Source organism: Chelon labrosus (genome assembly GCF_963514085.1).
Source record: "Chelon labrosus genome assembly, chromosome: 6".
Taxonomy (NCBI): domain Eukaryota; kingdom Metazoa; phylum Chordata; class Actinopteri; order Mugiliformes; family Mugilidae; genus Chelon; species Chelon labrosus.
In genome coordinates this window covers 22,565,059-22,592,856 of record NC_140342.1, presented here as the reverse complement: position 1 = coordinate 22,592,856, position 27,798 = coordinate 22,565,059, and the positions used below count along the sequence as shown (strand labels likewise).

General features: G+C 39.2%; 2 protein-coding genes and 1 pseudogene across 3 annotated transcripts; all 3 read right to left on the bottom strand.

The window, feature by feature from the left end:
• Positions 1-2,620: 2,620 nt before the first annotated feature.
• On the bottom strand, positions 2,621-7,522 carry LOC311488877 (SLAM family member 6-like; the record flags this gene model as incomplete). Its single annotated transcript, XM_084545739.1, has 5 exons — positions 2,621-2,785; positions 3,810-3,862; positions 5,111-5,395; positions 5,480-5,785; positions 7,465-7,522. The coding sequence occupies 5 exons, from the start codon at positions 7,520-7,522 to the stop codon at positions 2,621-2,623; spliced, it is 867 nt and encodes a 288-aa protein (XP_084401865.1).
• A 3,464-nt stretch (positions 7,523-10,986) lies between these two features.
• On the bottom strand, positions 10,987-27,570 carry LOC311488876 (CD48 antigen-like; the record flags this gene model as incomplete). Its single annotated transcript, XM_084545738.1, has 4 exons — positions 10,987-11,191; positions 11,700-11,984; positions 12,069-12,374; positions 27,513-27,570. 4 exons carry the CDS (start codon positions 27,568-27,570, stop codon positions 11,121-11,123), a joined length of 720 nt encoding a protein of 239 aa, XP_084401864.1. The 3' UTR covers positions 10,987-11,120.
• On the bottom strand, positions 17,542-25,265 carry LOC311489182 (annotated as a pseudogene). The gene is made up of 5 exons: positions 25,232-25,265; positions 23,103-23,408; positions 22,734-23,018; positions 21,638-21,681; positions 17,542-17,706 (listed from the first exon to the last, which is right to left on the bottom strand). The product of its transcript is annotated as an uncharacterized misc_RNA (transcript).
• Positions 27,571-27,798: the final 228 nt, after the last annotated feature.

Below are 27,798 nucleotides of genomic sequence, written 5' to 3'. Positions count from 1 at the left end.
TCTGATGAGGTGCTCTGCAGCACAGGAGCTTCACAAGGAACAGTACTCTCTCCATTCCTCTTCTCCATCTACACCTCAGACTTCCGTTACAACACAGACAGCTGCCACATCCAGAAGTTCTCTGACGATACAGCCATCGTTGGACAGGTAACAGACAGGAATGACCTGGAATACAGGAAGGTGGTCGAGGACTTTGTCAACTGGTGCGATCGCAGCCATCTTTACATCAACGCCACCAAGACAAAGGAGATGGTGATTAACTTCCAAAGGAAGGCAGCACACACAACACCGGTGAACATCCAGGGTTTGGATATCGACATTGTGGATGGCTATAAGTACCTGGGTGTTCACCTGAACAATAAACTGGACTGGTTAGACAACACCAATGTCCTATACAAGAAGGGACAAAGTCGCCTCCATCTGTTGAGGAGACTGAGGTCCTTTGGAGAGTGTAGGACACTGCTTGGGACTTTTTATGACACTGTGATTGCATCGGCAACCTTCTACGCTGTGGTCTGCTGGTGTGGCGGAATCACAGAGAGGGACAAGAATAGACTGGGCAAACTGATCAAGAGGGCCAGCTCCATCCTGGGCTGTCCTCTGGATTCAGTGGAGCAGGTGGGGGAGAGGAGGATGTTGGCTAGACTGTCCAACATCAGGAACAACCCCTCTCACCCCCTGTATGAGACTGTTGGGACTTTGGGAAGCGCTTTCAGCCAAAGACTGCTGCACCCACAGTGCAAGAAGGAACGCTTCTGGAGGTCTTTTGTCCCCTCAGCAGTCAGACTCTTCAACATCAGAATTTCCTAACTCTTCTGCTGCTGAGCTTCTTTTCAGGACATTCAAGACTACAGTACACACAACCATTATCTCACATCTCTCTAGTTGCAATACTTGGTAATACAACTCCTATTGGAGTTTGTTGTTTTACTCATGATATTCATGAATGTTAATGTCAATATATATATTTAACCTCCTTAACACCTCAACCCTCAGTCTACACAAGTTGGTGTTTCAACTTCTGACTAGCCACCGTAATTTTTATCTGATGCAGTAAATAATAAATATTTTTGTACATAACATATTTGTTTGCCGTATTCTATTTTTTTTTGTATCATTTTTGCATCTTGCACTGTTGTTTCCTGCCCCTGTAACACCCTAATTTCCCCACGGGGATGAATAAAGTCCTGTCTTATCTTATCTTGTATGCATCCAGCTTGTAGTTTTGGTGATTCTGTGACTTTATAGAAAATAAAAGTCATGTTCATCATGTGTAACATTTTCAGCTTGGAATCAGTGATATATCTATAGGAACACAGTCAGTGAAGGCACCACAAAATATATTATTCAAAAACGATTAATGACAATTTAATGAAGAACATTCACGAGTTTAACTCAAAGCAATACTCTGAAGCTTTACAGTGATAACATTTTTAAACAAAGAAGATAACTTCTTCTACGCCATTACATTTTTCATCTTGGGAATCCGTCTCCTACGTGATGAGGCTACTGGACACTGAATTGCTTTCCATCTATCCATCCATCACAATTCAACTCTCTAAAATACTGTGCTGAAAAATTGATAAACATAAAAAAACATGAAATGTAGTAGATAAGAATACAGCAGCACATACATTGCTTCTGATTACAATAACAGTACAAGGCCTTCTAACCCACATCCACATGTAGGAGCATCACTTTGTTCATTACTATCAGGACAACACATTGCTTCACAAGGAGCATGGATTTGATTCTAAAATCTTTAATTTCTGGTGCAGCAGTCTTTTAACAGATTTCCACGCAAGAACACGTCACCATCTCCTAACAAATATCACAGAAATCCTTCCTCTAGCTTCCGCACACATCATAAATTAATTCAACCATCAGAATAAAACTGTGCAGCAGTATAACACAGCATGTGGTAAATATGCTATATGTTCTTTTGCAGCAGTATAATAAGCTGTGATATAAGTTGACACACAAACATTGAGTATCTTAAATACTATGAAAAGGTGTAAAATATGAAATGTGATAGGAAATGAGAATACTGCAGCATATTGCTATCCTACAGTGCATTGGCCTCAAGATCACATCTATATAATGTAAATTATTTTCTGTACAATTCAGGACATTTATTTTGTCCAGTTGTGCTCAACACAACACATTTCTTTATTTCTTTTTGTTCTTTGAAATGTATAGATCAGTTTATTTAAAGGACGTTTATGAGGACCTGGAATTTGAACTATGGACCATTCATTTAATAGATTTCAACACAACTACATGTTAAAGCCTGCTTATAAATCATAACATAATTAAATTTAACTTGTATGTGTTAAAATATAATTTTTAGTTCAAATAGAATCTTTGGTAGCAGTTTTGTCCATTATTGTCAATACAACGTATTCCTTCATTGTTTTTGTTTTTGGAAATGTGTAAATCATTTTAAAAGGTGTTCACTACAGTGATGATCCTGTTTGTTACACTTTTCTTTGGTTTTATGCATCAGTCTAACTTTAACATCTACTGTATGTACAATACTATGAAGCCCAGATCATGTCAGGGCAAGGGTTATGTTAACACCAGTATGTAGAATATATACAGTATACCCTGATGATTTCTCTCAGGACCTGACAGGCTTTTCTACCGTTGTATACAGAGTCTCTGGCAGAATCTTGTCTTTAGCCTTACTGGATCCTTTGGGTCCAGTATGAGGCCCAACTAAGCAGTAGGTGGAGGTTGGAGAAAGACCTGAATCATCATCTGCAGAATGCTGATTCAGATCAACCTTGAAGAAAAAAAAAGACAGTTGAGATTTTTAGCAAGGGTTCAATCATCTGTGTCCTTCAGAAACTAAACTTTTCTGTGACCATGACAATAAAAGACAATGATCGCAGATTTGACCTCAGGCTTATGCTCACATTATTCTTAGTTTTGATACCAATGACCAGTAATTTATTTCAGTTTTTCATTATCTACGAATATGCAGCAGTACAAACTTCTTCACTAGTATGAAACCAGTAGTTTAGGTTACATGGTGTGAGCTAAAAAAGATAGAAGGCTGTATATAAATATGGGCAAAACGTCTCCACTTCATCCCGGTGGTCAAACTGAGGCTAAAATCCAGAGGATACGGGCGGCGCCATCTTGTAAGAGTCTGAGTAGTACTGTCCTGAGCCACATTATCAATGACCCACTCACACTTCCTCTAGACTCACTGGTGGATGTTTTGTTTGGTTAATACTACGCTCTGCTCTACCTCCAACAGTTACAAAGAAATGTTGTATTATAAACTGTACTTGTTATTTTCCTACTCTCACGGTCCTACGAGACCATTTCATGAAGGTCGATGATTACCAGATGGCAACTAGTAGTCATCACAATGTCACATCTTGTTTTGATAGTGTCAAATAATTAACTAAAACAAAATTTATCAGAAAAATGGACACTTGAACATTCATCAACATTATATTAACAACCTAAAATGACAGAAACGATCCTTGAAAAACATTTATTTGAATTGTACTTCAAATACATAAGTGTTTTAGTTTGGCCCAAGTCCCATCCACTAACATGGAGGAGGTGGAGCTTATGACCTATACTGCAGCCAGACACCAGGGGGCGCTCTACTTGCTTTGGCTTCACTTTAGAGGAGCTGTACTGTCACCCATCTTTAATATACAGTCTTTAACAATAAACAGACCACCTCATCAGAAAAATCAGGAATTCATCAGTGACTTGTGCACAGAGGATTATCCAACAGATGCTCAAACCACAACTGTAAAAATTGGCCAACAAAACCTGACACTTACCTCAGGAACCGCATACAATGTATTCTCTATAATTTCTATGTTCTCTCTGTCATCTGCAGGTCAGAGATAAAGAAATGAATGGTGACTAGGTTTAAATGTATTTTTTTTCTGTTCAGACTGCTGCCATTTCTATTAGTTTACTGTATTTTTATTCATATTTACATTTCTTAAGCTGTTTCTACATTGAGTCCAAATTTCTTGCATGTATAAATAATTCTAATCTCACACAGACACACACTATAAAGTCTCCATATGTGATGTTTTATAATGTAGATGATCACAAGTGAAGGATTCTGAGAATGAATGAGCTTAAAGCAGCACATAGACTAGAGACTCTAAAACACAGGTGCTTGTCTGAACATTTGCTGTTTCTAAAGAACAGTTGTAAACTATCATGAATACTATATACAGAAGGGTTCAGCATTATTAATGAGTAAGGCAGAGATAAAACAGACTCATCTTTGTAGTTTGTAATTCAAGAAATAATAAACATTTAGACTTACTTTTTCCTCTCTTATGATGATAACAACATGCAGCAACTATAAGGCCAACAACAACAACAACTATCACGGGAGAGACATTGGCAGTAATATGGTGGAGGTTGGTTTCAGAGTCTGTACAGAAATACAAAAAAACAGATTAGAAAATGATGCCTGGTTTCAGTCACTCAACATTGTTTAGCGTGTACTAGTGTAGCATCGTGTCTTGGAGGATTAAACCTTTAACCAACTATGTCCTAGAAATTAGATTTAAAAAGTAAACTGTTTTCCCAGTTACTCTGTGGTGATGAACAGTAACATAGATGTTTTGTCCAGAGGTGAACAGTTTAAGTCTGTACTCACTACAAGTGGGTATTATATTACAAGACTGAATATTTTTGGAGAAAACCCAAACAAAACACAGTGACAGTGGACAATTTACTGATAGGTTCTGTGTCTAAATGTCTTGACAGATACCTTTATTTAAATTTAAAATGAGTTTAATATAAATTTAAATTTTTAGGAGACAAAATTAGAGAACATATGTCTTTTTTGCATCTCAGTTCCTCAGTTAAACCCTAATAAAAACAAAGTGTAAAAGTGTAAAACTACTAACCTTCCCAAGCATACTATAAAACCAGTTATTAAATTAATTTAGTTATTCAGTCTGTCAGTCTTACCAGCATGTAGGGAACAGAAATCCTGAATCTTTGAATTCAAGCATCCAGTAGCAGTAACATACATTGAACATACAATACACACACTATATAGAAAATGAGCCTGTGCAGTATTGTCAACAAATGTTGTGTTTTTCAGCCTTACTGGTGTGTACGGTACAGAAATCCAGAATCTTTGTCTTATTCTGAGTCCAGCTGACGTGGTTGCTATGGTTACAGATGATAGTTTCATTCAACAGGTAGACACGGAGGGAAGCTCCAAAGTTGGTGACCTTTGATTGCTCTCCTCCCTCCTGAGAGCAGGTTTTGGTGTCACATCTGAAAGTGCTGCTGATGTCTGAGTCCTCTGTGCTGCAGGTCACAGTGAGCTTACAGGAGTCTGAGCTGATGGACACAGAGTTTGTCTTCAGATCAACCGGAGACACTGGATCTGATGGAGGAAAGTAGGTGGAGGAGGTTTAGAAACATGACAGCAGATGTTCTCTGTCAGTGTCTGAAATGTTAAGAAACCTACCTTGAACTGTGACGTTGTATTCAGCTATGGTTTGGTCTTTAGCCTCTATCACATGTGCTGTATAAATTCCACTGTCTGCATCTTGTAGATTCTTCAGTTTCACTGAGTAATTTTCCACAGAGAACTCAACCCTTCCAGTGTAAGCTTCATAGACTGTTGGTTTTCCACCAGGTGAATATGCTACTAAAACATTGCTTGTATTAAATTTCCAGACAAGAAATAGAAATTCCTTTGGAGCATTATCCATGACTTCCAGAAGTACATCATCTCCTCTCTTCACAAACACAGGAGTCACAGCACTGGACCCTGTAAAACAGTAGATACATGATAATGAAATTAAAAATTAATCAATCAATCTTATTTTTAGTTGACAATGTCTTTACTTGCTTTGACTCAGTGTGTATTTTTGAGAAGTGACAGTGAAATGAAGAGGTCAGTAAAAGTCTTTATATAATGAGTCTTTTCCATCTGTCCATTCTTTCTCTTCTGAAAACCTCTGGACTTTCTACAGTCTTCTTCTCGATCTGTGAATCTTTCATTCTTACTTTCTACAAGTCACCACTGCAAAAAAAAAAAAAAAAAAAAACTGATGCAATTTAACAACAAAGACAAACTTAAAATTGTCTCAGTGTACTGTATATTATTATCCCATGTCTTTATTTTAATCAACATTTTCTTTATAGAGTTGTGTCAGTTTATTTTTTTAGCTGAAATAGTTCAGTGAAAACCTCTTCAGCATCAACAACCACTGATGTGTCTGTTGCTTTTATTTTCTTCCTTTTCGTTTCCCCATTTGTTACAACAGAGCTCACAGACATATGACTCATCTTTAAATTATGTGTCAGCTACAAAGAAACATGCAAACAAACAGTAACCATGTCAGTTTGTCCAAGATCTACTTTACAGCAGACATGTGAGTACTGCACGTATGGTTGGCTCATTACATTGTATAGCCTTGTTAATTACGACACTGTTATACCACGACATACAGAGGATAGGGAAAAGAAATTAAAAAAGGAAGTTGTTTAAAAATAAATATAAATAGAAGAGCATGGTTCATCTGTATGTCTCAGGTTTGTATGGCTAAAATGTCTAAGAACATTGTAGACTGGCTTAAAATTAATTGAGTTTCCGTTTTTAACTGCCATAGAAATGTACACACACACGTATGCTGTCTGCATGTCCAGGTTGAATGTCCTAGAAACACAAGAGCTAATGAAAGTCGAAGATAAACAATTGTTTTGGTTTAAAGGAATTTGTCCTTTATTAGATGAATATACTAATACATTATATTCAAGCACAATTCACCCCCCCCCCAAAAAAATATAAAATAAAAAAAAATCTCACTCTAATCTAAGTTCAAAACTTGAGAGCCCTGGTTTGTTCAGTTTTGAACTCTTATTTTGAGGAAGTTCAGTCAAGCAGAGACCGCCTGACGGGATGTTAAAGATATCATGCCTGAAAGATTGGACATGTTTTACTGATCCCACTAAAAAGTACGATCTATGTAGCTAAAACCTACGTATTATTTAAGGTGTACGATAGTACTGCCACAAAGTCTCAGCTTTAAAAAAAACAACAGGAGGTAATCAGGAGATGAATTGACAATGGTTATAAAGTTCTAACTTTAACTTTGTGAAGTTCATGAAAAACCAGATTTGTTGTGGCGCAGTTATATGGAAGAAAACCAAAGTTATGACAGTTTACATTCTGAAATTGAGTCAAATTTACCTGAAGACAACAGGAGGGTTAAATTCTTAGACAAGCCTAACTCCAACAGAAACATGTCTCCTCTCTCTATGGACATATAGCACTTTAATATCTATCAACATTTACTGGGCCTTCTTCATCCTCTGCAGAGATCCATTTTTTTTCCAATACTGTCTATCTTTTATGAAGACATTTCAGAGCTATAGTATGAAAAGCAGATTTTAAAATTAAACAGATACAAAACATCAACTATTAGTACAAAAATAAGATTTTACCTTGAATTTGACTTGAATACAGCACGAAAATAGCCAATAAGAAGAATATATGTGCCATTTCAAGACATGTGATCCAGTTTAAGGAAGTGTGCGAGCCAGTTCATGAGAGTGAATGAAAAAAAATGTAGCTTCCTGTTTAGTTATATCCTACAGGAGTTACAGTCAGTGAGAGCAGGGACGTTTTAGCTTTGTGGGGACCCTATGCAAGATGCTGTTTGTTAAAGTACAACGGCGAGATGATCCACTATTACACTTCACAAGCAAAACAGGCTACAGTCATGATAAGCTCATAAGTTAAACTCATAAAAAAATGATAATACATGGAAAACAACAATCCTTTATACGTCAAGTAAAAGAGATATATAGATAGATAATTTATTTATCCTGAGAGAAATTCGGTGTACAGTAGCTTCAGAAGAAGCTAAATAAATATATATATATACACACACACACACACACACTGCCTGGCTTTAGTTTTGATTACGGCACACATTCTCTGTGGCATTGTTTCAAAATAGTCATGAGTTTCGAAAGTGTCACGAGATTTATTTCCATCCAGTGTTGCATTAATTTTTCACCAAGATCTTGTATTGATGATGGGAGAGTCTGACCACTGCACAAAGCCTTTTCCAGCACATCCCAAAGATTCTCAATGGGGTTGTTCGCCCCCACCAGGTCTAGGGGTTGAAGGACGTAACATAAAAAAACAAAAAAAAAAAAAAAACAAACATGAGGAATGCGACGTGCAAACAAAGTGAACCTTTTATTTACACCACAACACACAACTTGTGACAAGTGAATTATATACAAGTCTATATACACTACTCACCATAAGTTAGGGATATTGTTATTTTACATGAGTGCTTTTCCTATTTGGTCTGAATTTTAATGAAATAAGTAAAAGTTCCCTTTGATATTACTGATAATGAATGAGAAGAAACACCATTTTCATTATTTTAATATTTATTACCCCAAAAATTTAGACAGTAACAAGGATAGCCCCAAATAACAAAAATTGACAATGTCAGCAGCGGGTGTTTCCACCATTTGCCGCAATGACAGCTTGACAGCGACGTCTCATGCTCCTCACTAGCCTCATGGTGTTGTTCTGAGGCAGTGCGTTCCACTCTTCCACAAGTGCTACACGCAGTTCTGCCAGGTCACGTGGGGGTGGGGTACGATCATCCAGTCTCTGCTTCAGCTGGTCCCAGACGTGCTCTATGGGGTTCAGGTCAGGGGACATTGCTGGCCATACCACATGAGGCACTCCGACTTCCTGAAATCGAGCTGTGACAATTCTGGCACGATGTGGTGGAGCATTATCATCCATGAACAGAAAGTTGGGGGTGTGCTGACGGAATTGGGGGATGAATGTGCAGTGACTGAGCCATCTACAATAACCAAATCTGTTCTGCGCTGACTGGTGATGCCTGCCCAGACTGTTGCACCTCCTCCACCAAAGCGAACCCTGGGGACCATGTTGACCTCGGCGTATCGCTCACCTTGCCTTCTCCAGCAACGCTGACGACCATCATTTCTGTGCAAGGCGACCCGAGACTCATCAGTGAACAGGAAGGTAGACCACTGCTGCATTGTCCAGGTCACATGATATTGTGCCCACGGCAAACGTTCACGGCGGTGTCTTGGTGTCAGTGGAATCACCTGCAACGGTCGTCTGGCATTCAAGCCAAAGCGGTGGAGTCGGTTGCGAATGGTTTGTCTTGAAACCCTAGTACCCCTCACATCTCGTAAACGGGCCTGCAGCTGTGTGGCAGTTGCATAACGATGTCTGAGTGCATAGGTCCTTAGGTACTGGTCATCGTTGCGGTCTGTCACTCGTGGGGCTCCAGTCCTGGGTCTGTCACAAACTCTGCCAGTAGTTCTGTGTCTTGATGCAAGTCTGCTGATGACACTTTGAGACACACCAAGTTCACGAGCAACATCTGACTGCCTGCCACCGACCCGAAGGCGCGCTATGGCCAGGTGGCGCTGCTCGTCCATTAAGTGACGTCGTGTGTTCATGGCTGTTTGAATGATGAACTTGGAATGACTTTCAGACAATACCCGCTTTTTATACCCACACAATGTTGAAATTGATGCCACATTGAAAAGGGCTGTCTTTTAGTATTTTTTGGTATTGGCCCCAATATGTAAGGCACACTGTACACAGTGAGACCATTATGTGGAAAACACAAAATGAGGTGTGTCTATGTTACACCGCTCGCACACATTGACGACATCAGTGGTGTAGAAAACGTAGATTTTATTACTCCACCGGTGGGACAAGTAAAACTTATAAAACAAGCTGTAGGTACTTCAGCACCTCTCGTACAACACACTCTTCTTCTATTTTTCTCGCTACTCAGTGTCACAGGCAGCTTATACTGCCACCTACTGGCGAGTGCGATAATACATTTCAGAACAAATATGAACTAAAATGATAAAATAAGATAACTTGCTATATAAGTATAATGAAATCTTATTCCAGGTGCCACATCTATCACCCCAATACAATTGCCTCCCTATCCCAAAAATCTCTGAAGTGAAACAAACACCGTATGTATGACAACCACTGAGTCGCTCAAAATATACCTAACTTATTGTGAGTAGTGTAGGTAGGAGCCTCCTATTGTATAATTACTGCATGGGTGATTATCTTTCAGCTGGCAACCCAACCAAGCTGTTGGTGGAGATTGGAGAAAGACCTGAATCATCATCTGCTGAACGCTGATTCAGATCAACCTTGAAGAAAAAAAAAAAAAAAAAAGACAGTTGACATTTTCAGCAAGGGTTCAATCATCTGTATCCTTCAGAAACCAAACTTTTCTGTGATCATGACAATAAAAGACAATGAGTGCAGATTTGACCTGAGTCTTATGCTCACATTATTCTTAAGTCTTCATACCAATGACCTAGCCTGGATACCAGACTCTCTGACTTCGCAGAGAGTCTGGCCTAGCTCCATTGGCAAACGTTTATTTCCTGGTGGGAGGGCACAGTTTGAGGTTTAAAATCATCGGAGTTCCTTTAACCAATCACTAACGTTTGGTAATGACGTATGTTATGCGCCGGAGCCTTCAGGCTCTGCTGCCTCGTACTTCCGCTTTCAAGAATGCAACAAGTAAACAAATCGCTACTCTACCATCCCCCATTGCAATTAAGGACACGAAATTGGAATAAAAGTGCTGTAATGCCAGGAAGCATATCCACAACGGAGCGAATGGCTTCGAGTATATCCGTCTCCGTTCGTGTAAACATTTCAAACTCTGCGCGCAACTGAAACGTAATCGCTCTCAGACCCGCCCTCTGTTCGCTGATTGGTTCGCCAACCAGTTGGCCGGAGTAAACGTTAGCAGATCAAGCTATTCCAGATGGAGTACTGTAGGGAATGCAAATGAGCGGAGGTACGTAGGCAGGCGGAGCCAGGCTACCAATGACCAGTAATTTATTTCTGTTTTTCAGGTGCTTGTCTGAACATTTGCTGTTTCTATAGAACAGCTGTAAACTATCATGAATACTATATACAGAAGGGTTCAGCATTATTAATGAGTAAGGCAGGAGATAAAACAGACTCATCTTTCTAGTTTGTAATTCAAGATATAAACATTTGGACTTACTTTTTCCTCTCTTATGATGATAATAACATGCAGCAAGAATTATAAGACAACAACAGCTATCACTATTGCACAGACGATGCCAATAATATGGTTGCGGGGGTGTTCAAGTCCTGTACAGAAAAACAAAAAACAGATTAGAAAATGATGCCTGGTTTCAGTCACTCAACATTGTTTAGCGTGTACTAGTGTAGCATCGTGTCTTGGAGGATTAAACCTTTAACCAACTATGTCCTAGAAATTAGATTTAAACAGTAAACTGTCTCCCAGTTACTCTGTGGTGATGAACAGAAACAGAGCTTTTGTCCAGAGGTGAACAGTTTAAGTCTGTACTCACTACAAGTGGGTATTATATTACAAGACTGAATATTTTTGGAAAATAACAGTGACAGTGGACAATTTACTGATAGGTTCTGTGTCTACATGTCTTGACAGATACCTTTATTTAAATGTAAAATGAGTTTAATATAAATTTAAATTTTTAGGAGACAAAATTAGAGAACAATTATTTTTTTTTTTTGCAGTAAGGGAGAATCAATTGAACCCTAATAAGAATAGCCAAACTTGATACTGTAAAACTAGTTACTTAATTTATTTATTTATTCAGTCTGTCAGTCTTACCAGCATGTAGGGAACAGAAATCCTGAATCTTTGTCGTATTCTTCGTCCAGCTGACTTGGTTGCTGTGGTTACAGGTGATAGTTTCATTCAACAGGTGGACACGGAGGGAAGCTCCAGAGTTGGTGACCTTTGATTGCTCTCCTCCCTCCTGAGAGCAGGTTTTGGTGTCACATCTGAAAGTGCTGCTGATGTCTGAGTCCTCTGTGCTGCAGGTCACAGTGAGGTTACAGGAGTCTGAGCTGATGGACACAGAGTTTGTCTTCAGATCAACTGGAGACACTGGACCTGATGGAGGAAAGTAGGTGGAGGAGGTTTAGAAACATGACAGCAGATGTTCTCTGTCAGTGTCTGAAATGTTAAGAAACCTACCTTGAACTGTGACCATGTATTCAGCTATTGTTTGGTCTCGATCCACTGTCATTCGTGCTGTATAAACTCCACTGTCTGCATCTTGTAGATTCTTGAGTTTGACTGAGTAATTTTCCACAGAGAACTCAACCCTTCCAGTGTAACCTTCAGAGACTGTTGGTCTTCCACCAGGTGAATATCCTACTAAAACATTGCTTGTATTAAATTTCCAGACAAGAAAGTCAAATTCCTTTGGAGGATTATCCATGACTTCCAGAAGTACATCATCCCCTCTCTTCACAAACACAGGAGTCACAGCACTGGACCCTGTAAAACAGTAGATACATAATAATGAAAAATAAAGATCAATCAATCAGTCTCATTTTTAGCTGAAAATGTCTTTACTTGCTTTGACTCAGTGTGTATTTCTGAGAAGTGACAGTGAAATGAAGAGGTCAGTAAAAGTCTTTATATAATGAGTCTTTTCCATCTGTCCATTCTTTCTCTTCTGAAAACCTCTGGACTTTCTACAGTCTTCTTCTCTATCTGTGAATCTTTCATTCTTTCTCTACAAGTCACCATGGGAAAAAAACAAACTGATGACTAAGACAAACTTAAATGTCTCAGTGTACTGTGTATTATTATCCCATGTCTTTATTATAATCAGCATTTTCTTTATAGTTTTGTCAGTTTATCTTTTTCAGCTGAAATAGTTCAGTGAAAACCTCTAAAGCATCACCAACCACTGATGTGTCTGTTGCTTTTATTTTCTTCCTTTTCGTTTCCCCGTTTGTTACAACAGAGCTCACAGACGTATGACTCGTTTATCTTTAAATTATGTGTCAGCCACAAAGAAACATGCAAACAAACAGTAACCATGTCAGTTTGTCCAAGTTCTACTTTACAGTTAAATGTGTAGAAACGCAGACAGGAGAAGTTAATGACATTGACCATCTTGTGACAATACAGTGCTCTGCTGGGAAACTTTTGGACCTGGCATGTTATGGTTTGAGGTTTTTTGTCTTGTGTTCTTGCTTTGTGGCCATGTTCAGTTTTTCCCTTTACTTTTTCTCCAGCAGTGCAGGTGGTGGCTCGGAGGCGTGGCTGACCCACTTTCTCCTTAGGATCTGCAGAGCTCACCTGAGTTCCATCTCACAATCACCACCCCATAAAAGCCAGTTCACCCTCGACGCCACTGTCGGATGATTCCATTCTCTACTGCTTCAGTTCCCTGATGTCTGCTAGCCTCCGGTCGCCGCCTGCCTTGCTTTGTTACTTTGAGCGATTATTTTGAGTTTGTAGTTTTTTGCCTTGTGTTGAAGAACTGGAAAATAAACACTTGTTAAACCTTGCCAACTGATATCTCTGCATTTTGGGTCCACCCTGCATTCCAGCCGCAACATGGCATTCATTCATGTGGATGTTACATGAAGAACAGCACAAGGTGTTGACCTGGCCAGTGTATTCTAGGTTTGTCACTAAAGTTGTTAGAAGAAACTAATGACGTACCTGCATGAAACCACAAGTTCAGCTATTGCAAAAATGATAAATATATAATATATATAAATTAATATATCAAATATTATCTTGCTGCCGTCTGCCTTGAGTTTGACATGTATGAGATAAATGCACTCTCCCCTACAACATACCTACCAACTGCTGCACACACACACAGAAGACGATTGAAGTTTTCGTCTCAGACTGAGACCCCGTTTATGAGTGTTTCACGTCTGGATTGTTGTTTAATACGATTAGTTTAAGAACAGTGACTAACTGTAATTCCTAGCAGAACTGTAGTCATCGTTTAAAAGGGATCTCAGAGTGTCCTGTTCTCCTCAATAGACCTAGTCCTCCCCATGTTTTCATGTGAATAAATAAAAAGACGGACGAAACCTGTGAAACGTCGCCCGTATTATTCCTGAAGAACAGCGGTGAAGCTCAGTGAAGCTGTCACCGTCATGGCAGTGCCTGACAGTGCTACAGTACAACAAGAAAACAATATTTATGAGGAAAAACAAAAAGTTTTTACCTTGTAGTAGAGGGAACGACAGCAAAAAAGCGATAAACACAAGAACACGAGTCATTGTTCTGACACTTGGGCCTGCGTAGTGGGCGGATCGATCCAAATATCGATAATATCAATATCAACGTTGGTATCGATATTGACCGATACCAGTGTAATGAGACACTTAAGTTTCAGTTTCTCTCTTGTCCGACTGCAGTGGTTTCATTAAAGAGGAGACCTGACTGTTTTTTATCCAAATGCTGCTGCTGTCACAAGAGGGGGAGAAATGTTGTCTTATTTTTGTATTGTATTGTAGCTACTTACTCTAGACTTGAAAAAAAAGTTTTACATGTTTTATAATATTTGTTGTGGAATGATAATTTTGTATACTTTCATTTAAGAAAAAAATACAGAAAGAAGTTTAATGAAGGGAGGGATTTAGTTTTATAATTGTATTACAGTTTCTATTTTTTAAACACTGCCTCAAAAAGAGTTTGTTTTCATTTGTTCTCAAGTGACAATTTTGTGTTGTTTCTGGACAGATTTTTTTTTTATTGTGATAATAAAATATTTTCTATTTACTTATAAACTTTGCCCAAATTCTGTACTGGATTTTAACTGATTAATAATCCAAGTATCGATTTCAGTATCGGTGCGGTGATACCTGTATTTACTTTACTGTATTTGTTCTGTACTACTACTACCTCATCATGTATTAGTAAGTATTGATGTGTATTTAGATAATCTGTGGGTTTGCATCCCTGACATTGTGTCATGGTATGGTCTTCTGAATGCTTTCTGTGACCCTGTTTGGTTTCACTTTCTCCTTGTGTGCTTCTGCCAGCTCTCTAAATGTTAGTTTAGAGTTTTCTTAACAGAAACCAGGTCCCCGCAAAAGTGGCAGTGAACAGGAAGAACTTGTAATGTCACTGCACATTAAGAAACGCATGTACAGGGCACTTTGTCGGCTGATACGGTCGATGTGCACCTCCTCTTCCTCAGAGTCCTGCCCCTGCCGGATAGGTCACCCCCTAGTAAGGATTAAAACATCTGTCTGTGTCTGAGAGTGGCAAACTTTCTGAGGGGAGGAGCTGAGAGAGGAAAGGGTGTAGCGGATGTCATCTAGTGGTCAAGAAGAAAACAAGTTAAATTCTCATCACTTAGAGTTCCAGCGTGGTAGCACTTCAGTGGCTCAAAGCACTGGCTTAGCTTCTACACAAGTACTTTTGAATACACCGATCAGCCACAACATTAAAATGTCATCATAATGTTATGCCTGATCAGTGTATGTACTTTAAGTTATGACCAGAGTCCCCCTGTTCTCCAGAACTTTGAACTAGATCCAAATGACAACTTAGATAAAGGTAATTAAAGATAATAAGTGTCATGAAAAGGAAAGCTTTGTCTCATAATGAACTACAGTAACTACTGTACAGTATATTTGTGGCAGCTCAACCTCACATGATTGAGAAGCTGATGGTAACTCCACAGACATTAATAATTATGTCAGCTGTTGGTTGTGAAGGATCTAGAGTTGAACTTGGCAGCTCTGTTGACCACCTATAAATAAATCTAAAACATCTTGCTGGGAAAATATATTTGTCATTATTAATTTACCTTGTTGTTCCCTGAGAACAGATGGATCATAGCCACTTCTTTGGTTCAAAGCAAGTCACAAGAAAGCAGCACAAAGTGACAGCTACATTTCTACAAGAGAGGTTGAAGGTGCAAAGTTAGCATGATGAGCAGAGCCACGTTAAAGGGAAATAATCCAGGATTAGATGTCATGCTACGTAGTAGACACGTATTACAGCTATGCATCCAGCTTGTACTTTTGGTAATTCTGTGACTTTACAGAAAATAAAAGTCATGTTCATCATGTATAACATTTTCAGCTTGGAATCAGTGATATATATATCAACACAGTCAGTGAAGGCACCACAAAGTATGTTATTCAAAAACTTTTAATGACACTTTAATGAAGAATATTCAGAAGTTTAACTCAAAGCAATACTTTGCAACAACATTGCATGGCATATTTATAAACATTACATAGTACAAAAAAGTCTCCACCTGGATTTAACTAAGCAAATAGGTAGGAGCCTCCTATTGGATAATTACTGCATGGGTGATTATCTTTCAGCTGGCAACAAGTTATTTAACACCAACTGATGCAATAAGTAGCTTCTTATTTTTTTTAAACAACCATGTCTAAAGATACATCTCGTAGTCTGGTGAAAAGATGTTAGTCTGTTTGAGAAGGGTCAAATCATGCATGGTATATTTTTTAAACATTACACAGTAATTGATTCTAATAATTTGAATTTAAAGTGGAGTATCCCTTTAAAAAGACTTTTACACAATTCCATCAAGTCAGAATTCATTAAATCACCAACATATCCTAAGTGATGAAGCTACTGGACATCCATCTATCCATCTATCTACCTATCACAATTCAACTCTTTAGTAAAATACAGTGCTGAAAAATTGTTTAACATATAAAATATAAAACGTAGTAGACGATAAGAACTTTAATTTCTGGTGCAGGAGTCTTTTAATAGATTTCCACGTAAATATCACAGAAATCCTTCCTCTAGCTTCCACACACATCACAAATTTATTCAAACTGTGCAACAGTATAAAACTGCATGTGGTAAATATGCTGTATGTTATATGCTCTTTTGCAGCAGTATAATTAGATGTGATATAAGCTGACACACACAAACATTGAGTATCTAAATACTATGACAAGGTGTAAAATATGAAATGTGGTAGGAAATGAGAATACTGCAGCATATTGCTATTTTACAGTGCATTGGTTTCAAACCCACATCTATATAATGTAAATTATTTTCCGTACAATTCAGGACATTCATTTTGTCTAGTTATGCTCAACACAACACATTCCTTTATTCTTTTTGTTCTTTGAAATGTATAGATCAGTTTATTTAAAGGACGTTTATGAGGAGTGTGCTTGAATTTGGACTATGGACCATTCATTTAATAGATTTAATGTTAAAATCACAACACAATTAAATTGAATGTGTTAAAATGATTTTTAGTTCAAACATAATGTTCTTTGGTAGCCGTAAGTTTAGGTTTGAGCTTATCTTAGATAATATTCATTCATTCATCTTCTGTAACCGCTTAGTCCTGTTAAGGGTAGCGGGGTCTGCTGGAGCCTATCCCAGCTGTCATTGGGCGAGAGGCGGGGTACACCCTGGACAGGTCTCCAGTCTATCTCAGGGCTAACACAGAGAGACGGACAACCATTCACACTCACATTCACACCTACGGCCAATTTAGAATCACCTATTAATCTAACCAGCATGTCTTTGGATGGTGGGAGGAAGCCGGAGTATCTTAGATAATATGAAAAACAAAATATATGAAAAATATAAATGTGATTTGAAGCCCATATCATGTCAGGGCAAGGGTTATGTTAACACCAGTATGTAGAATATACACAATATATCCTGATGATTTCTCTCAGGATCTAAAAGGCTTTTCTATCGTTGCATACAGGTTCTCTGGTAAATTCTTGTCTTTAGTCTTAGTGGATCCCTTGGGTCCAGTATGAGGCCCAACCAAGCTGTAGGTGGAGGTTGAAGAAAGACCTGAATCATCATCTGCTGAACGCTGATTCAGATCAACCTTGAAGAAAAAAAACAAAAAAGACAGTTGACATTTTTAGCAATGGTATGATCATCTGTATCCTTCAGAAACTTTTCTGTGAGCACGACAACAAAAGACAATAAATGCAGATTTGACCTGAGTCTTATGGCCACATTATTCTTTTGATACCAATGAGTAGTAATTTATTTCTGTTTTTCATTATCTGAGATTATGCAGCAGTACAAACTTCTTTACTAGTATAAAACCAGTAGTTTAGGTTACATGGTGTTAGCTAAAAAGACAGAAGACTGTATATAAATATGGACGACACGTCTCCACTTCATCCCGGTGGTCAAACTGAGGCTAAAATCCTGAGGATACAGGCGGCGCCATCTTGTAAGAGTCTGAGTAGTACTGTCCAAGAGTGGAGCCACGTTATCAGTGACCCACCCAAACTTCCTCTAGACTCACTGGTGGATGATTTGTTTGGTTAATACTACGCTCTGCTCTACCTCCACCAGTTACAAAGAAATGTTGGATTATACACTGTACTTATTACAACAACATGAGGGAGGTCTGGCATGAAAACCATCACAGGCTGCAAGAAGAAGGGCAGCAGCACAGAAGAGGGGGATGCTGAGAGAGCAAACCAGCTAAACCTGTTTTTTAACAGGTTCGATACTCCAGCTCCCACAGACAGTGACTGCCCACTCCACACCCCCATCACGTCCATCATCACCTCGGACTGCAGAGCTCTCCCACCTACCACCCCCACAGACAGTTCAAACCACCTCCCCCTCCCCACCACCACCACAGACAGTTCAACCCACCTCCCCCTCCCCACCACCACCACGGACAGTTCAACCCCCCTCCCCTTCACCATCACCAAGGATCAGGTGAGCAGAGACCTGAGGAGGCTGCGCCCAAGGAAAGCAGCGGGCCCAGACAAAGTGTGTCCAAGGATGCTCAAGGCCTGCTCTGCTGAATTGGGGGAGCCGCTTCAGCATGTCTTCAACCTGAGCCTGCAGCTGGGGAGGGTCCCCGTGCTCTGGAAGACTTCATGTCTCATCCCGGTTCCCAAAACAAAACACCCCAGGGAGCCAGGTGACTTCAGACCAGTTGCATTAACATCCCACATCATGAAGACTTTTGAACGGCTGCTGCTCCATCTACTCAGACCCCAGGTCCACCACGCCCAGGATCCACTGCAGTTTGGATACCAGGAGAAGGTGGGCGTGGAGGATGCCATCCTCTATCTGTTACACAGGGCTTATTCTCATCTGGACAAGGAGAGCGGTGCTGTGAGAATCATGTTTTTTGATTTTTCCAGCGCCTTCAACACCATCCGGCCCTTCCTGCTGAGAGACAAGCTGACAGAGATGAGGGTGGACTCACACCTGGTGAGATGGATTACAGACTACCTCACAGAGAGACCACAGTACGTCAGACTGAAGGACTGCACGTCGGACACTGTGGTCAGCAGCACCGGAGCACCACAGGGGACCGTGCTCTCTCCCGTCCTCTTCACTTTGTACACATCTGACTTCCAGTACAACTCTGAGCTCTGCCACATGCAGAAATACTCAGATGACACTGCGATAGTTGGCTGTATCAAGGAAGGACGGGAGGAGGAGTACAGGAGCCTGGTCGCGGACTTCATGAGGTGGTGCAGGTCCAACCATCTGCAGCTGAACACCTCCAAGACCAAGGAGATGGTGGTGGACTTCAGAAGGAAGAAATCACATCTCCAACCTGTGTCCATCAACGGGGTCGATGTGGAGGTGGTCCGGACTTACAAATATCTGGGGCTGCAGCTGGACGACAGGCTGGACTGGACTACAAACATGGACACACTCCACAGGAAAGGACAGAGCCGCCTGTACTTCCTGAGAAGGCTGGGGTCCTTCAACGTCTGCAAAAAACTGCTGCAGATGTTTTACCAGTCTGTGGTGGCCAGCGTCCTCTTTTGCTGGGGAGGAAGCAGCAAGAAGAGGGATGCTGCTCGACTGGACAGACTGGTGAGGAGGGCTGGCTCAGTGGTGGGCACAGAGCTGGACTCTCTGGTGACAGTGGCAGAGAGAAGGACCCTGGACAAACTGCTGTCCATACTGGACAGCGCCCACCACCCTCTGCACAACACCTTCATCAGGCAGAGGAGTGTGTTCAGTGGCAGGCTGCTGTCTCAATCCTGCTCCACCAACAGACTGAAGAACTCTTTCGTCCCCCTGGCCATCAGGCTGTACAACAGCTCTCAGTGATGGCAGGAGACACAATAGACAATGGACAAATCTTTTGCACCTACTTACTGGACACTCTGTCATTTACCATGTCTGTCTACCTCTGCTGCATGTGGTGACTGTGATTTTCATTCATTTTTTCCCATTTGTAGCTCTCATATTTATAAAAAAAAAAAAAAACCCTTCTACTTCTACTGGTCACTTTATATTTCTAACAGGTCACTTTATATTTATATTTTCTAACAGGTCACTTTATATTTTTAACATAGTTTATAGTTGTATAAACATTTTATTTCTAGTCACTTTCTATTTTTTATATAGCTTTTGTATTTTATGTTCAATGTTTGTAACTGCTACTGGATGCTTGAATTTCCCTCAGGATTAATAAAGTATCTATCTATCTATCATCTATCTATCTATTACTTTCCTACTCTCATGATCCTATGGGACCATTTCATGAAGGTCGATGATTACTAGATGGCAACTGGTAGTTATCATGATGTCACATCCTGTTTTGATAGTGTCAAATATCCCAAAAAAAAAGCAAGTGGACTTGTAGATTTTTTTTAAATTTTTTTTTTTTTTGAGAAGACGTTTCTTAACGTAGAAGACGTAGCTTCTTCATTTCTAGGGGACTGGTGGGAAGTCTGAGGTTTAAATAGGAACTCCTACTCGGACTTGCTTGTTATGTTAACAACCAGAAACCAGTGCAGCTAATTTCCATTAACGACTGGGTACTTACCTGTTGTTGAGGGGTGACTGTTTTGTCCCCCTCCTCTTCCCTATGAATGGTGCTCTAATGACTCTTGTCCGTCAGAGGCTCCAGTGTCAAGGTGTGAATGGGGTTGAAACTTTTTGGGGACAGAAGTTAAAACTGTATTGTAAATAGATGGCAGATTAATCTCAGTCCACCTCCTCTGTTTAGCTTAGGTTTTTCCAGTCTGACATAGATGGCTTCCTTTACTCCTGTTTCAAACCATCAGTCTTCTCTGGCTAAGATTTGGACATTATTATCTTCAAAGGAGTGTCCTTTGTCCTTCAGGTGTAGGTGGACCGCTGAATCGTTTCCTGATGAGCTGGCTCTCCTGTGCTGGTACATGCGTCTATGGATGGGTTGTTTGGTTTCCCCAATGTATAAATCTGTACACTCCTCACTGCACTGAACAGCGTACACCACATTACTCTGTTTTTGCCTGAGTGTTTTGTCTTTAGGGTGGACCAGTCCTTACCTAAGTGTATTCCCTTTTTCTCAAATAAAAACTCTCCAAGTCCAGTTGCCTTTTTTGAACCTTTTTTGGATATATCAAGACCTGGATGACTGAGAACCTTCACAGACATAGTGTCAAATAATTAACTAAAACTGATCAGAAAAATGGACACATCAACATTATATTAACTACCTAAAATGACAGAAACCATTCTTGAAAAACATTTATTTGAAGGGTAGTTCAAATAAATAAATGTTTAAGTTTGGCCCAAGTCCCATCCACTAACATGGAGGAGGTGGAGCTTATGACCTATACTGCAGCCAGACACCAGGGGGAGCTCTACTTGCTTTGTCTTCACTTTAGAGGAGCTGTCCTGTCACCCATCTTTAATATACAGTTTTTAACAATAAACAGACCACCTCATCAGAAAAATCAGGAATTCATCAGTGTCTTGTGTACAGAGGATTATCCAACAGATGCTCAAAGCTCAACTGTAAAAATTGGCCAACAAAACCTGACACTTACCTCAGGAACCGCAATCACTGTGTTTTCCATGTTCTTGCTGTCATCTGCAGGTCAGAGATAAAGAAATGAATGGTGATTAGATTTAAATGTATTTTTTCTGTTCACACATTTTTTATGCTGTTTCTACAGAAATTTAATTTGTAAATAATTCTAATTTCACACAGACACACACTATAAAGTCTCCATATGTGATGTTTTATAATGTAGATGATCACAAGTGAAGGATTCTGAGAATGAATGAGCTCAAAGCAGCACATAGACTAGAGACTCTAAAACACAGGTGCTTGTCTGAACATTTGCTGTTTCTAAAGAACAGCTGTAAACTATCATGAATACTATATACAGAAGGTTTCAGCATTATTAATGAGTAAGACAGGAGATAAAACAGACTCATCTTTCTAGTTTGTAATTCAAGATATAGTAAACATTTGGACTTACTTTTTCCTCTCTTACGATGATAATAACATGCAGCAGGAATTATAAAGATGACAACAACAACTATCACAGTACAGACAATGGCAATAATATGCAGGTGGTTGGTTTCAGAGTCTGCACAGAAAAACAAAAAACAGATTAGAAAATGATGCCTGGTTTCAGTCACTCAACATTGTTTAGCGTGTACTAGTGTAGCATCGTGTCTTGGAGGATTAAACCTTTAACCAACTATGTCCTAGAAATTAGATTTAAACAGTAAACTGTTTTCCCAGTTACTCTGTGGTGATGAACAGAAACATAGATCTTTTGTCCAGAGGTGAACAGTTTAAGTCTGTACTCACTACAAGTGGGTATTATATTACAAGACTGAATATTTTTGAAGAAAACCCAAACAAAACACAGTGACAGTGGACAATTTACTGATAGGTTCTGTGTCTAAATTTCTTGACAGATAGACTTTATTTAAATTTAAAATGAGTTTAGTATAAATTTACATCTTTAGGAGACAAAATTAGAGAACACACTTTTCTTGCGTCTCAGTTCCTCAATTAAACCCTAATAAGAATAAAGTGTAAAAGTGTAAAACTACTAATCTTCCCAAGCATACTATAAAACCAGTTATTAAATTAATTAATTTATTTATTCAGTCAATGAGTCTTACCAGCATGTAGGGAACAGAAATCCTGAATCTTTGTTGTATTCTCCGTCCAGCTGACTTGGTTGCTATGGTTACAGATGATTGCATCATTCGACAGGTAGACACGGAGGGAAGCTCCAGAGTTGGTGACCTTTGATTGCTCTCCTCCCTCCTGAGAGCAGGTTTTGGTGTCACATCTGAAAGTGCTGCTGATGTCTGAGTCCTCTGTGCTGCAGGTCACAGTGAGGTTACAGGAGTCTGAGCTGATGGACACAGAGTCTGGATTCAGATCAACTGGAGACACTGGAACTGATGGAGGAAAGTAGGTGGAGGAGGTTTAGAAACATGACAGCAGATGTTCTCTGTCAGTGTCTGAAATGTTAAGAAACCTACCTTGAACTGTGACCATGTATTCAGCTATTATTTGTTCTTGATCCCCTGTCACTCGTGCTGTATAAACTCCACTGTCTGCATCTTGTAGATTCTTCAATTTCACTGAGTAATTTTCCACAGAGAACTCAACCCTTCCAGTGTAACCTTCAGAGACTGTTGGTCTTCCACCAGGTGATTATCTAACTAAAACTTTGCTTGTATTAAATTTCCAGACAAGAAAGTCAAATTCCTTTGGAGCATTATCTATGACTTCCAGAAGTACATCATCTCCTCTCTTCACAAACTCAGGAGTCACAGCACTGGACCCTGTAAAACAGTAGATACATAATAATGAAAAATAAAGATCAATCACAAATACTGTATTCCTCTACCTAATTTCCAAAAGAATTCTGATCAGTAAAAAATTATTATGTACATTTAGGTCATCTGGATTTACTAACAGGTGGATTCTCATTGATGAAATTGTCATTCATGAAATTATATAATGAGTCTTTTCCATCTGTCCATTCTTTCTCTTCTGAAAACCTCTGGACTTTCTACAGTCTTTTCTGTCTCTGAATCTTTCACTCCCTTTCTACAAGTCACCACAGGAAAAAAAAAAAAAAAAGATCGAATGACTAAGACAAACTTAAATTTGTCTCAGTGCACTATGTGTTATTATCTTGCAGTGTGTTATTATCACGTTTCTTTTGTTATCAGAATCTTCTTCATAGAGTCGATTTATTTTTTTAGCTGAAATAGTTCAGTGAAAACCTCTTCAGCATCAACAGCCACTGATGTGTCTGTTGCTTTTATTTTCTTCCTTTTGGTTCCACCATTTCTTAAAACAGAGCTCACAGATATACGACTTGTTTATCTTTAAATTATGTGTCAGTCACAAAGAAACATACAAAGAAACAGTAACCATGTCAGTTTGTCCAACTTCTGCTTTACAGCAGACATGTGAGTACTGCATGTATGGTTGGCTCATAATAGCCTTGCATAGCCTTGTTATTTATGACACTGTTATACCATGACATACTGAGGGTGATGGTAGGAAAACGAAATTAAAAAAAGGAAGTTGTTAAAAAATAAAATTCTACAGCCCTGAGTCTCTGACTAACAGCAATCATACTACGATGTAATACAAATAGAAGAGCATAGTTTGTATGGCTAAAATGTCTAAGAACATTGTAGACTGTCTGTGTACTTACTTCATTATAATATAACTCTGTATAAAGATTTGGATACGTGATGTTTTTACTAATTACTGTGGTAGCCCCAAGCTTAATTATATATTATATATTTTTATAGTGTTAAATGTGAAGGAATGTAAGCTGATATGGTAAAACTGTCCAAACATGTTGATTATAGTACAAGTGTAAGAAAAGTATAGTTCAAAGGAAATCTAATACTATTTATATCGATCAGGCAAAACATTATGACCACTGACAGGAGAAGTGAATAACATTGACCATCTTGTGACAATTCAATGTTCTGCTGGTGAACTTTTGGACCTGGCATTCATTGGTGTGGATGTTACTTAGACATGTAGCACCCACCTAGACCAGACCAGGCACCCCCACCCCATAGCAATGACACTCCTTGATGGCAGCAGCCATCCCCAGCAGGATGCAGCCTGACACAAACACACACACAAAAAAAAAAAACACTTTAGGAACAACTAAAAAAAAAAACAAAAAAAAAAACACGAAGAACAACACAAGGTGTTGACCTGGCCTCCAAATTCACTAGATCCCAAACTGATCAAGTATCTGTGGGATGATCCACAGAGGCCCCTCCCCTCAAAGGCCCCCACTAACAACATTGTGTTTCCAGACACCACAGGACACCCTCAGAAGGACCATGTCCATTCTCTGATGAGTCACAACTGTTTTGGAGGAACAAGGGAGACCTACACAATCTTAGGAAGGTGGTCATAATGTTATCAGTGTATGAGAGCTATTTAGTCAATAGTAGCAGTTCACAGCATCAAAGAGCTCACACCTGGTTTCTAGGAGCTTCTCTCCTGCTTCTCGATGATGTCTTTTATTTATACAATCTACACATTCAACATGTTATATATACACAGCATTGTATATCATTTTGTTTATGAACTATAGTAATTCTCATATTAGTTCTGATCTCACTTGAGTTTTCTAGATCACTAGCAGATGAACTCATCTTAGGCTTTTATATTTTACAGATGTTTACATACACTGTGTTAAAAGACGCATAAACCTTTTTTCCTCACTGTCTGAAGTTAGATCAGACTAAACCTCTCCTATTTTAGGTCAGTTAGGATTACTAAAATTATTTCCATTTGCTAAATGCCACAATAATGAGAGAGAGAATTTCTTAGATAATTTTTTATTACTTTCTTCAAAGTCAGAAGTTTACATACATTTCCTTAGTATTTGGTAGCATTGCCTTTAAACTGTATGACTTGGGTCAAATGCTTTGGGTATCCTTCCACAAGCTTCTCGCAATAGTCTGCTGGAATTCTGGTCCATTGCTCCTGACAGAACTTGTGTAATTGAGTCAGGGTTGTAGGCCACCTCGCTCGCACACACCTTTTCAGATCTGCCCACACGATGGTCATCATGGCCAAACAGTTTCACTTTAGTTTCATCAGATCACATGACATGTCTCCAAAAATTAAGGTCTTTGTCCCTGTGTGCATTTACAAACTGTAATCTGGCTTTTTTAAATTGCTTTTGGAGTAATGGCTTCTTCCTCGCTGAGTGGCCTTTCAGCCCATGTCGGTACAGGACTCGTTTCACTGTGGAGGATGACGCTCTCTTTCCAGCTTCGGCCATCATCTTGACAAGGTCTTTAGCTTTTGTTATGGGGTTGATTCGCACGTTTCGGACCAAAACATGTTCATCTCTGGGACACAGAACCTGTCTCCTTCCTGAGCGGTATGATGGCTGGACATTGTACCCAAGAATGAACCAGTCTTGTGGAGCTCCACAATTCTCTTCCTGATATCTTGGCTGATTTCTTTTGATTTTCCCATGATGTCAAACAAGGAAGCAGTGTGTTTGAGGTGTAACCTTAAAATACATCCACAGGTGTGCCTCCAATTAACTCAAATGTTGTCTGTTAACCTATCAGAAGCTTCCAAAACCATGACATCATCATCAGGGCTTTCCTTCATTGTTTAAAGACATAGTAATCTCTGTGTATGTAAACTTCTGACTTTAAAGGAAAGTAATACAAAATTATCTAAGAAATTCTCTCTCTCATTATTGTGGCATTTAGCAAATAGAAATAATTTTAGTAATCCTAACTGACCTAAAACAGGAGAGGTTTAGTCTGATTTAACTTCAGACAGTGAGGAAAAAATGTTTATGTGTCTTTTAACATAGTGTATGTAAACATCTGGTTTCAAGTGTATGCTGTACATATAAAAGGAATTGTAGGATTTAATTTCAAACTGTATTTTATCATAAAGTAGCGCTGAACATAGTCTTTTCCCACTGGTATTCTGTTCAATTTTAAACTCTTATTTTGAGGAAGTTCAGTCAAGCAGAGACCGTCTGATACAGGATGTTTTATATACGTTAAAGATATCATGCCTGAAAGATCGGATGTAATTGTTCGACATGTTTTACTGATCTTACTAGAAAAGTACCATCTATATAGCTAAAACCTACGTATTGTTTTAGGTGTATGATAGTACTGCCAGTAAGTCAGGAGATGAAGTGACAATGTTTGTAAAGTTCTAACTTTAACTTTGTCATAAAAAAATTAATTTGTTGTGGCGCCATTTTAAGCCGTGAACCCAGGAAATGGTTACACACCCTGTAATTTTATGTTAAATTCTTAGACAAGACAAACTCAAACAGAAATTCTCTCTCTCAAGAAACAGTTAAGGTTACAATGTACTATGGACATATAGTACTTTCATTCATTCATTCATCTTCTATACCCGCTTATTCCTGTTAAGGGTCGCGGGGGTCTGCTGGAGCCTATCCCAGCTGTCATCGGGTGAGAGGCGGGGGTACACCCTTTTGTTTTGCCTGATCGATATAAATGGTATTGGACCTCCTTTGAACAATACTTTTCTTACACTTGTACTATAATCAACATGTTTTGAACAGTTTTAACACAATTTAGAATCATCAATTAACCTAATGAGCATGTCTTTGGATGATGGGAGGAAGCTGGAGAACCCACGCAGACACAGGGAGAACATACAAACTCCACACAGAAAGGCCAGCCCATGGATTCAAACCGGATGACCTTCTCGCTGTGAGGCATCAGTGCTAACCACCTCTCCACTGTGCCACCCACATGTAGTACTTTAATATCTGTTTCAACATTTACTGGACCTTCTTCCTCCTCTGCACGCTACAGTATGAAAAGCAGATTTTAAAATTAAAAAGATGCAAAACATCAACTATTAGTAGAAAAATAAGATTTTACCTTGAATTTGACTTGAATACAGCATGAAAACAGCCAAGAAGAAGTATATAGGTGCCATTTCAACACATGCGATCCAGTTTAAGGAAGTGCTCGAATCAGTTCATGAGAGTGAATGAAAAGATGTAGCTTCCTGTTGAATTATATCCTACAGCCGTGACAGTGAGTGACGGAAGAAGTGTTTTAGCTTTGTCGTTACCCTATGAAAGATGCTGTTTGCGGGCCTATAGTTTGTCAGACTACAATGGTGAGATGATCCACTTTTCCACTATTACACTTCACAAGGAAA